General features: G+C 35.8%; 1 protein-coding gene across 1 annotated transcript; it reads left to right on the top strand.

Annotated features, from left to right (window-relative positions):
* The first annotated feature begins 93 nt into the window (after positions 1-93).
* On the top strand, positions 94-11,036 carry LOC149946533 (protein Obscurin-like). The gene is made up of 6 exons (XM_090171565.1): positions 94-330; positions 402-713; positions 1,611-1,931; positions 2,527-2,667; positions 5,336-5,479; positions 9,795-11,036. Exons 1-6 carry the CDS (start codon positions 237-239, stop codon positions 10,040-10,042), a joined length of 1,260 nt encoding a protein of 419 aa, XP_090027691.1. The 5' UTR covers positions 94-236; the 3' UTR covers positions 10,043-11,036.
* Positions 11,037-13,048: the final 2,012 nt, after the last annotated feature.

Below are 13,048 nucleotides of genomic sequence, written 5' to 3'. Positions count from 1 at the left end.
TTAAATGAAATGTACGAATTTTTAAGACGAGGTATTTATATAATAATCCAAATTTTTTGGAGTCCTCGTACAAAAGTGATAATAAGTACAATTTAAAAACCAACTGTTTGAAGTGACAATGCACCAGATTTGAAAATTATCATTTGGCCTGCTTATCGTCCACGCGATAATGACTCAATAAAAAAAACCTCGTTTAATCTAAGGTCTCTACATTTCATTGTTGGAATTAATCGAGGATGTTTTATCGATTTCTGGCTGAAATGAATATCTCTAGTTTATTTTACTTGATATTTCTTATTTTCGTCGTTGAATGGAATTGTAATGCCGAAGGTACGTTTGACTTTTCTTCTCAATATAATAATATTATAAGTTAATACGTCGACACACATGTTCTCTGCCAGGAAGGGTATTTTCGGTGGAATTGACCGAGAGTAGGACGCACGTCGTTCCAGGAACCGAAGTAACCATATCATGTCGAGTCAGAACGAACAGTCCACCGAAATTCAAATGGCTCAGAGATGGAAACAACGTTCAAGATATCGTGAACTGGCCAGGAAGGATTGAACAAACTCAAACGCTCCATCCAGAGGATGAAGACGGTCATCCGGTGTACATAAGCGTGGTCAGAATCAAGCCAAGATCCAATCACACCTTTATTTGTACAGCATCCAACAGTCACGGCCAAATCACGATGGACACCAATATTTTCGTAGGTAAGGACCAAATTGGCTTATTGCATTTTCCCCTAGAAACGTGTTGTTTTCTCGATTACAAAGTTAATATCACTAATAATGTATTTAGGGATGACAAGGCTAGCGTTTCTACCACCAGCAGCCAGTATGATACACCGCTTAAACGTAAATAAAATAGGCCTGGTTTCTCATGGGCATTGGGCTTACTAAATTACAAAACACTAAAATATGTTTAAAAATACTTTTAGTTGAGAATAGAAATGCGAGAAGTTTCTTTTCAAGTAACAGATTCAACACTCTTCTGCACACTCTTATACCTATTTTGGACGTTGCTTCTAAACTCTGTCTTAGACCTCATTTTATAAAGCAAAGTTCTTCTAGTTTACGCAAAGAGTTGTTTAACCAAGAATGTATTTATTTATACTTAGACATAATGAGACGTTTTTCGGAATTCACCTGACGTGGTCTGCCAGTATGCTCCTCCCCTTAAATCAAATTAAATCGACCCTGTATCTCATTGCTTCCCTAAAGCTTAAGTCGTCCAACGCGATTAAAATACAGACGACTTAACCTATTTCCTCCCCCTTACCTGACGTGATTGCGCGCGGATAGCCTCAACATATATTAACGCTCCTTAGGTCAAAATGAAACTGATTCCTTTGGAAATAATTATCTTCCACTAACCTGCGCACACGCAAATTTGCCAGCGCTCGAAAACATGTTATGATAACTTGCAGGCGTGTAGATAATACACCGCAAAGCTACATCTATATCCTCTAACACGATTGCCCTACACATATTCTAGCATTGGCTTTTCCCCTTAAAACTCAATCAACTGCGCTCCTGGTGTCAAAAACATGAAATTTATTGATTTAAAATCGAATATCTTACTAAGGACAATGCAATAATTATCTTTAGGAGCGAAGGCACTCATTACGGACCTGGAGAAGGAGCCGACCGTTGCTCAACCGAAGGGACACAACGTCACTGTTCGTTGCAGCGTCTTATCCGTTCCAAAACCGGAATTCATGTGGCATTACATCGACAACTTCGACTCGAGCCCGGACGGAGAAGAAATAGAAATACAAGTGGACGATCAGTTCGGCGTTGTGACGGAAAAGGACGATTTGCTCTGGCTCAGCACTCTACACCTGATTCCCGCATCCAGTGACGCCAATTATTCCTGCACAGCTCGAAATCCCTACGGATCGGACAAAAAGCGAATTGAGGTAACTACAGGTAATATTTAAATTCACTAATTAATTTGTTGAAAGTAAAATTACTAAAATTGACCTACCAAGAACTTATATATTTGCATATAGATTATACGTACGAAGTCATATTGACTTTTGATATTACCATTTGACACAAAAATGAGATTGCTTCCTCAACGGTATAAGGTCGGGAGTTTAATTCTATAATCATCAGCTTATGTGGAATGGTTTACAGTTTGAAAAATAATAAAAAAATAACATTTAATAGGTACTATTAAGTAGTAACATAAAAAACTCATAAATACAAGTTTATAATTTTTGAAAGGTAACAAGTTTTAAATTTATGTCAAGACTCAAGACGCGATTTTCAACAATACAGCAAAGATAATAAAACCCTGTACTGTTCTCAGAAGCCATTATAGAGCGCCCAAAGTCAGTTTGAGGAACTCAATGAAACAACAGGGGCGTGCCATGGACAGTCGGACTAGGGTAGATGACATGCGAAATATTTTCGGAGCCACGTTTTGAATTTTTTTTAAAGGTTTAATTTTTTGAACTGGCATCCAAAACCGTCTCCCAATTTTAGTATGATAATAAAGATTGGTAACTTATTTTTGCAGTGGATTTGCAAATAGGTCAGTCGTGTGGCGTCGATCTGGACTGTTCCTATTCCGTCCCGAATTCTGAATGCTTGGATGGAAACTGCACTTGTCCCAGTACTCATTCGGTTCACGTGCACAAGTTAAAGAAGTGTCTTCCAGGTACCGTTCACCTACATACATATTTTTCCTACCATAAGTAACGTAACACCACTGTCATACTTATCTTTATTATGCTACTTATGGTTCAGGAAACTGTAACTTTTCAAATTGTGACCTTGTTATATATTTGCACTCTATTGTTGGGCTGCCATAATTACATTATATACTCGTTACGAGAAAAGTATTCATCTAGGCCATTAAAATTAAACGTGTACATTTGGAGAATCGAGGCAGTTTTCAATGAACGGAAATTTCGTGTTAAAATCGCTTGTGTACACGAACTTAACCACCTGTGTATGAAGTATTTTACTCCACACTGTTTGGTTGTATAACTCCATGGTACTATATTCTGGTCTAAATTATGGATTTAATAATAATATGACAAACACTGACTCAGGTTTTCTTCTAAAGTATCACCGAGGCTTATGCTTTCAGACAAAGTTTTTATGTTTAAATTGTTAAAAACCTCACAGGCACTTGAGCTATAGAATTACATTCCTTCACTTTGTATTTTTATTCTAGAAATATTAATAACTGTAAACCGGATTTTCAGCAAAATAACGCGAACCATCCGTGGGAAATAATTTCGCGATAATTCTGCTCTCGTAAACTATCTTGCCCTAAAATGATATCATTTTCGAATTCGTTCTTATTGGCAAAGTAAATCACTCCAAAGAATATAAAGCCCCAGGAAAGGAAGGTGTAGTTCCGTCTAGTGGAACTTTTGCGCCTCTCGTTTTTAAAGAGAGACCGGGTTGCGTTAACCGTTTCCGGTTACTGATTTGCTTTGCCGGAAGTTTCTAACGCAACCAAAACACGCGGCCAATAATATCAATCCTTCCATTCCTAGGGCTTTATATTCTTTGATCACTCGTGTAGCGCGAAAATAGGCTCCACCCCACGTTCTCTCGGAGTATACAGTGGCAGGAATTCATACCTCGTACTTGGAATGGTTATCCGGCCGTATTCCCTATGCTAAGATCTCGGGGACCGTTTTCGGTGACGTGTACATGTATTAGAAAAAATCGACAACTCGCACGCGTCTCCTCTCATTAGGAGTTTTTACCCCGCGCAACCTCCCGTTTTTACAATTGTAGTTTTTTTGTCGTCCGCTCTTCTTGGAAATCATCTGGAAATATACACACTTTTAAGAAACGTTTACGGGCGCTGCAGACAACCAACGAGCAATCCTCTACCGTAGAAATTTCATCCCCCCCAAAACCGTTTTTTTTTCATCACCCTCCCCGTAGACTGTAAGGTAATGGCGATCGATTGGGAAGGCGCGTTTAAGAGTCTATATAACTGTCAGTATATCACTAAAGCAATCAGAAGTTTTTGTTTCAAAATACTTACCACCATTATCTTTCTCACTATTCAAAGTTGGTTCATCATCCAAAAAGTTACCTAGAAGTTGATTAAAAAAAGTTTCTTTAAATTCAAAGTACATAATAAAATTATATACTTACAATTCCATATAATCCGTGCAGCCAAAGTTACGCTGCTTTCTACAATTTTCGAATTAGTAGAGTACCATATAACCCTAATAATTTTGCCTTTTTATTATTTACTATAAAATCATTAATGCATTTTTCCCACAAAGCTTTGTATAAAGATTCGAACGTGTTTTCCTTATTCTCATTGAATCCCAGTATCTTTTTGTGGCTCTCCGTTAAATTAAAATGACAATTCCCTATCAAACGTTTTTGTTCTTTAAAAACTTCATCTAATTTAACTGATTTTAATTTTTGTTTCAATAGGTTTAGTGTTACTTTCGACTCCCCGGCCATTTCGAAATTTAGGGTTTGGTTTGTCCAGATTATCTAGCAGAAGACTATAATAGGTAACTGGGGGATCCAGGATATAATTTTTGGTAGGAGATTTTTAAGCCAATGAAAATCGTAAGAGAAAACACATATGCTCTGACGTCAAAATGATGGAAAAAAACGGTCATATTCCTGGGTTAAATAGATTCATAGTAAGACGTTATAAAAATCAGTTAAAAACACGCGTAGCCATTACGGTGTACGTATAAGGACTTTTCAATGTACAATCTCAACTAGCGAATAATAACAACTCTATGAAATTGTCCAATCAATTAAAGTGATTTTTTGCAAGTTGAGATATTAGCGTTCGAAGGTTGCTCTTAATATAAATTATATGGATTAATTTTCTCGACTAAACTCCGTTTAACAGTCAAGCAAAATTATGAGACAACTCTTATTTTATTATCGTTTTCTTTGGTTTCTTTTTTCACTTTTCGTGCTGTTAAAAGTTCACTATCTCAGACCAATAGCTGTTTCCCTTTTTTTGCTTCGGAAAATTTCAAGAGGTGGCTGAAAACAACACTTTTAATACGCCTTTCATGCCAATTCTAGCATCTAGCGTGTCAGGACGAAGCTCAAGCAAATAAAGAGTATAACATATTGGTCACTTATTTATAACAGATACGTTAATCACGTCTGGTACTATTAAACAAACCGAATAGCTTTGATTAACTTTACATTGGTGCCGACTTCATAGAAAATTATGTAAATAACGGCTAACAATATGACATCTTCCAAAACATCTTTATTTGAAGATTTGGAGAACACCCGAGTGTTAGATTAGAGGCTGTGTGACGCCTTAAATTATCTGCATTTACGTATTTCTTCTTTCGTTTTTTCTCAAGCTGTACCGTTCAAGGGAAAATGCGACCACAACGACCAATGTGCGGCTCTAGACGTAAATACATTATGCACCACCCAAGGCAGAGAAACGTGCCAATGCAAAGAGGAATTCATTTATTCAATGGACAACCTACAATGTATTGAAAGTAAGAGCAATTTTTATAATCCTCTATGTTAAGCTTAATCCTCAAAGTAGCGTCTACTAGAAACATTTCACGCAATATATCCATCACCAGGAATCCATTCCTCGGCCTAGCGATGCTTATCGTGCTTTATCCTGTCTAACATGAGAAGCCACCAACGGTCGAACATTTACAAAATACACAGAAACTTGGTAGAAATAACCGTTTTTTAATAAGAGAAAACCGCGGTACTTCGGCAATATATGCCTTCAAGGCGGGTACAAGATTTAAAACTAATATTTGAAAGAATAAATAAATAAAAGCACGCGCCAGAAGGATCGTGCAAAAAAAATGAGAGAAACCGCTAAAATGAAAATTACAAGTGGAGAGGAATAAGCTAAAATTACCGAAAACAAAATGACAAAACCTTAAACAATTTTTCAAAGAGGAACAAATACAAATTGAAAATATATACATACACATATATATACATATATACACACATATGCATATACATATATACATACACACATACATATATATATATATAAAAATAGACCAAAATTAAACGCGACAAAACTAACGGAACGAGAGTTTTTCGTTCAATCCGAATGGGTGTTCAGTTCCCAATTTAAAAATTAGACGGTTCTCTTCGGTAACTCTGAAGGGACGATCTCCATTAAGGGACTTAAGGACACAAACAGAGATAGCGTTGATAGTGTGTACATTGTTGAAATGCCGAGTTACGTTATTTTTGTCGCGGTCGTTGCGTATATCGCGCAAGTGTTCGCGAAAACGGTCAGCCAGGCGGCGTCCAGTTTCCCCGATGTAAACAATACACTATTTGCGGTATTGTTGAGATTGGGACCTAACTAACTAGTACGGAATTTTTCTAATGGTTGAATTGAAAATAAAAAGATTAAAGTTTACTTACGAGAGTATTGCAAGTTACAAACTTATAGTTGAAGGCCTTAAGAGACCTAATCTTACACCTACATTGCTGAACTTTATATACAACATTAAACAAGTTGGCAAGCCAAAATATACCTCTCCTCGGAAGAATTGTCCCTAGTGGTATTAATTTCTCGATATAACCCTTAAAGATATATGTCCGCAATTTAGAGTTATTTGTTAAAAATGCTATCCCAGTTCTATCCCGCCCGGTATAAAATTTTAATTATAATTAAAATAATTGAGACGAAACGACCAATTTTAATTTATTCAGAATATCATAATGTTAAGTAGTTACAACAGTGAGTTAGACGTACTATAACAATGCACAATTGAATTACACCCTTTTTACAGTACAAGTTTATCAGTTAAAATAATACAAAGCAAATTTTAATGAAATAAATATCTACAGAGGGTATTATAACGACCGTTCGCTTTTTTAACGGAATCGGGCTGATTTTAATTAAACGATAGTTTATCGAAATTTTGTTAAAATAATATTCCCTAGGGCCGCGCGATATATTTACGAGATTAATTTCCCGTCGCCGTTATATCGAAAATTTATTTGGTTCGGGATTGCCAGAACTGTAATGTCGTGGGCGAGTGATTAGAAAATAAAATTGCAACCTGAATTATGAAAAATTATAAATGTTTATTTTTATTCAGAACAGTCTCTGGAACGTTCTAGATTTAACTTTCATCAATAATCCAACAATATATATCCCTTCTACGTAATTATACAGAACTGGTACTCAAGTGTCTAAGACTAGATTAGATTTGTCTTAGTTCATCGTGATTGAAACATAAACCAAAACACACTTACTAAAAGTAATTATCATAAATTATACTGAGTAATTTTAAACTTCATCTTAATTAACAGCTGACATATGTTCGCTACTAATTACTTCCAATCTACTTAATAAGCCTCACAGGTTGAGTTGATAATTTCAAGGGTATAATTAGGTTATTCCAATTCAAAAAATAAAAACAATCAATTTTATCTTACATCTGACTTGAGTTAGTTCACAATTACTTTAACACTTTCAGTCTTAAACACGCACTGTTCATACACTTAAGTCCATTCACTCACGTTCCAAACGCGAAACACAATTTAACTCTTTTCTTGACCGAAGACCGAACATACTAATTACAACCGCAAAGTTCGTCATAACTTTTGATCGACACCAGGACCCCGTCCTGTATTAGTTCGTTTGACAGCCAAGAACTAAGAAAGAATAGATCTTCTATATTGACGGCAACGGCCTTATATACTTTTATTTTGTGTTTGTTTTTTACCCGTCGAGATTTGACTAAAGTTCGAAAAATTGAAGATATTATATTTTTTACCCGGTTTGATTGATTTACACGGTGGCGCTATATTATTACTTTGATTTAATTTCCGCGGGAGTTTTGAATAATTATCCTTTTTCTAAGCGTTATTAAAAGGTAACAATGAACTACTTTTTGTGTTTTAACGAACTTTTGTTAAGAATTTAACAAAACAAAAAACCGTACCAAAGAATAAACAAACAAAGTTCAATAAACAATATATACAGATATTGTAGTAATCCGTTTAGTAAAAAAACCCGCCTTATTATAATGGTTTTAATATTTTCCCTAAGGAAGTCAATGGCTCGGCGATGAACTATCCGCATTGTTACAATGCGACCCGATTCCTGATCAAATTTTACATTAAAATACTAAAATATTTAATTAAATATAAGATTAATATAATCTATAAATATTTAATTAAATATAAAATTAATATAATTTATAAATATTTAATTAAATATAAGATTAATATAAATTATAAATATTTAATTAAATACAAGATAAATATAATATATAAATATTTAATTAAATATAAGATTAATATAATTTATAAATATTTCATTAAATATAAGATTAATATAATTTATTAATATTTCATTAAATATAAGATTAATATAATTTATTAATATTTAAAATGATGTAGAATAAATTATAATACCTAACATTCGCCAAAGCTGTTTTTTAGAAAAACACCGTAAATTAACAAGCGTTGGTGGCTGAGTGGTTAGAGTAAATCTCTTGCACGAGGCAGACCCGGGTTCGATTCCCGGCCGGCGCCAATAAATCGCAAATTGATACTGAGACGAATACCGTGTGCAATTGGTGGAAACCCAGCCATTGGACGTTGAGAGGTTGCATAACACTCAGCGCACGGTCCGTCCCAAAGCCAATAAGAAGAAGTTGAAGAGAAAACGCCCATACAAACACAACAGACTCATCATCCACAACCAATCTAACACAAACAAAACAAACTCAACACCCACAACCATCATAACACGAACTCAACATCCACAACCATCATAACACAACAAACTCCACACCCACAACCGTCATAACACGAACTCAACACCCACAACCGTCATAACACGTATTCAACATTACAATAACTAAATACCCAATAAAACCGAGTTAAAACCGTCACGACGAAAAAACACCATCCAAACCAAACCCATCCGCAAAATAGTCCGTCAACGCTCACCGTCACACGGTGGTTTTGCCAACACTACGAAAAACTGCGAACGCAGAGATTTCGAGACATTGCGTACATTGATTAACCTTTGCACGGAAAATGCGAACGCGTTCGCAGAGCAGACAGACACGGTGATTGTATAACCCCTCGGAGAGGTAAAAACCGAGAAAATTATCTATTGAGAGAAGTTCTGTAGACCATATAAAAAAAAACTTTTTAAAATATTCAGTGAAAAAAATTATTTTTTTCATTATTTTATACAGGGAGTTCGGAATTGCTCTGACTGGGCATTTTTTTCAAAAACTACAACAGTTAGAGTTGCGAAATTTGTTTAGGGAATTATTTTTAATATGGGAACGCTTTACATTTTCAGGAAATTCGGAAAATATTTTCACGTTTTTCAAAAAAATTTATATTGGTGGGAAAATGCTAGAAGAAAACTTTCAATGAGAAAGTTGTAGAGAATTATCGAAAATGTACAAGAAAGTTGTTTTCATTGAAAAATTAAGTTAAGAGGAACCACGGCTATGGACTGCATTGCAAAGAGTGAATAAGTAGAATAGCTCATAATGAAAAATACTAAAAAAGCTAAACCCTAAACAAATTTGAATTTTTTTAAAAACTTATAAATAAATACATACTTGGTTATATTTGGATTTTTAAAAACTAGTTCACCGTGAAAATATGGTTAAATATCCCTAGACAGTTTTTATTGTTACGTTTTACATCGTTAGAGAGTAATGAAGGCAGAAATGATACCGCCGTGATGTGGTGTATGCTTTAGAGATAAAATCGCGATCATTGAAAACTGTCTCTATCCTGATTTATTTTAACTTCAGAAATTAAGCCTTTTCTTGTATATTTCAGTGAAAGCCGAGAAAGAGTATTTGACGGTGTTATTGGGGATTGGATCAAGCCTGGTGCTGATAGTGTCCCTGACGTTGCTGCTCTATTTCAAGAGGAAAAATGCCGAGAAACGGCTCTTACTTCGAATGAAGACAGCAGACAGTGTCAACGTGGCCGTTGATCTTTCGAACAATAACGACGTCGCAACTGCCAATGGTTCACCGGTTGAGAATGGCACCCATGAAAAGAAAGTTCACTTTACCGGCTAAAATTTAAACCACTTTTAAGTGATTCTCTGTAACCGCCATCAGGAATGTATTTCTTTCTACAATGAATATCGAACTACATCGTTCACATAGGCGTGCGCGAGCTTGTATAAAGTCAGGCTCGACAAACATATTACTTTGCGCCTTTTAACCATTGTGCCCCTGTATTCTAATTAGATGGTTATTTGCGCCTTTTTTCCTTATTTGTCAAACTCAAATTTTTTTCCTCTCACATAAATGTCAGGTTGGGCCGTGGCCCAGTGGTATTTTAACAGACAAAGAAAATTATTTGCTATTCTTAAAAAATATATCTACTAGAAAATCAGAAAATTATCGTAAATAAAGCTATTAACTTTTAATATTTTAAACTATTTTTGTTTAGTCGAAATGATGAGTATCAAAACTTTATGAAAAGCCATGACAACGTCACAATAACAAAAACTACCTAATTCAGTTCGATATTCCGTGTTGAAATGAATACATTTGTGCCAACACATCTGATTGTTATATCTTCGTCGTATTAATTGCTCCGATTTTCAAAGGTCTGATATCCACAAATATCGCGTATCTGTCGCGAGAGTTTCTACGAAATCTCAGATTAGCTTTACAACAGAGAGATTAAGCCCGTACAACATAACACGAAGGAAGAATGCGTAGAGCAGATAAATTTCAATACACGAATGGTTTAATTATGATTAATTCGTTGTTAAACACAGCAACCATTCGTTAAAGCGCAACAAAAGTGGCGAGGCAGAAATTGCTTGACATTGTTCGCCTGTGCCAAGGGCGTACTTTCTTTGAACTAAATCATGGCACATTTTCCCCCTTTCACCAGTGTCACGGTGCAGCTTTAGCAGATTCTGCCCCTTAGTTTCCCCACGCCACTTCAAATGAAGAAAGCAGAGTTAAAATCTGGTAGATCCTCCTCTTCGGTTAAAGGTATTGTCGGATTTCCCCAGGACTATTTCTGGAACTCGGGGGGGGGGGGGGGGTTATTAAGTAAAATTGAAACTCCTGTGTGGTCTTTTAAATACTAATTGTGACATAAATAGGGTGATTTGAATAATTTTAATGTATCACCTAATTTCTCAATCTTTTTTCTAAGAACTATATTTTGGTATTTCAACTAAATGAACTATTTTTTAACAATTGTTTTGTTTTAATTCTTTAAGCACGGCATACGAGATTGAACTAGATATTGCATTAGTACAGGGGCGTCTAAATGGCGATTTTGACCTTGAAAATGGTGGTCTCGAGCTACGAAATGGCGATCTTGACCTTGAAACTGGTGGTCTCGAGCTTCGAAATGTTTATCTCGACATTATACTAAAATCATATAATAAAATAAACAAAAAACGTTGTAATCTCGACCCTGATAATGGTGTTCTCGACTTTGTAACGAAAATGATAATAACCTGCGGTCGAGACCCATATTGCAAGCAACTCTCTCAAATCCGTTGACAAAACATTTAAACTAATTCTGAAAAGTGATTAGGGATATGCGAATAGGCTACGGGTTATAATAAAGGATTTCGAATTTACCATAAGAAACATATTTACTAAGTGCAATTGAATTAAACCTTAACACTAGCTGAGAACAATGAAATATAAATACACGCGAACATATCAATACCACTAATTCCAAACGCGAACAATACAATTATACAATGTGTTCAATACGCGAATAGGTAGAATAGTCCATAATGAAAAGGTACAAAAATAGCTCTAAACAAATTTGAAGAAATTAAAAACTTACAAATAACACGTACCAATAGGTCTTCGAGTATTATATTATATTATATAATATAATACACTAAACGCGAACACTGAAATACTAAACTTATAAATGGTACGTACCATACTACTAAATCCCAAGGATAAATATAAAATATACGCTATTGCACTGCGATTAATATTACGTTAAGGGTAATTTTAGAACAATTGAGCCAGTGTGGCCGTTACATAGTTTTTAGCAATATCTCGAATTCACACTTTTAGAGCGCCGATATTGTCTAATGTCGGTACTTTTGCGAACGACTAACATAGCGTCACGAAGATCTGACACTGTGGCAAACTTAGCTGGACGAACACGTTGCTCGTTCCGGTACCGTTACGTAATTAGTTCAATGTTAGTACTTATCTACGGTTCCGCTCCAGCGTCGATACGGTGGCATCTAGGAGCAACAAACACAAGGAGAACGCAGCTAGCCTTTAAACACGCCAACGAAGGGTTGTGTACGAATTTCATTGGACGAGCGTGACGAGCCTTTACGCTGAACGTTTTACGGGTGGGGGGAAGACAATTTCCGAATTTTCCCCTTCCGACGGCAGCAGGCGCTAAAGCGTCCAGCCAATGAAAAATGAAACAAGAAAATCCACGACTTTTGACGGGTTGCGTTATCCTTGTGTGGGGTGCTGTGTTTGTTGCTCCTAGGTGGCATGTTAGTGTAGCTGATCGCGAACTTCCCTCTCGAGGCTCTCGGTCATCTAATTGCTTAGTCCGTAACTTCGATCTAAATATGGCACATGTTATAAAATTAAGTTGTTATAATATCTTGAGATAAAAGAGAATAAAACATTTATTAACTGTACTCTATTACATCGTATAGTGAACTGGTTTTTACTATTCCTTAACTTCAATCCGCCCTCTAACCCCGCCGGTGGCGGCCTCTACTTTCTTATTAAAACCATAGTCACATGTTCTTATTTACATATTACATCAACCTTCTTTTTTTTTATTTATTATTCATGTCCATATCGGAGTGTAGGTTTTATAGGTCTGTCTCTGTTTGAATGAATTTGAAGTCTTTGTCGTTTCTGAGAAGTGAAGGGTAGAGTGGCTGGGAATGGTGAAGGTACTATGTCCTTGTCCAGTGGCAGAGGTCGCGGTGAGTTTCCGGGCACTATCGGATCTGGATGTCTTACTCCCGGACGCACATTAGGGTGTGGAGAGGTCCCTGGAACAGTTGTTGATGTATTTGATCGTATTTTGATTATAGAAGGTTGAAT

Source organism: Leiobunum rupestre, chromosome 4 (assembly GCF_980474605.1).
Source record: "Leiobunum rupestre chromosome 4, qqLeiRupe1.1.hap1, whole genome shotgun sequence".
NCBI classification, from domain to species: domain Eukaryota; kingdom Metazoa; phylum Arthropoda; class Arachnida; order Opiliones; family Sclerosomatidae; genus Leiobunum; species Leiobunum rupestre.
This window is presented reverse-complemented; position numbering and strand designations above follow the sequence as displayed.

Coding starts and splice junctions, on each gene's coding strand:
- LOC149946533 (XM_090171565.1), top strand. CDS start 237: ATGTTTTATCGATTTCTGGCTGAAATGAATATCTCTAGTTTATTTTAC. Junction 2,668..5,335: donor GTTAAAGAAGTGTCTTCCAG/GTACCGTTCACC, acceptor TTTTTTCTCAAG/CTGTACCGTTCAAGGGAAAA. Junction 5,480..9,794: donor CAACCTACAATGTATTGAAA/GTAAGAGCAATT, acceptor TGTATATTTCAG/TGAAAGCCGAGAAAGAGTAT.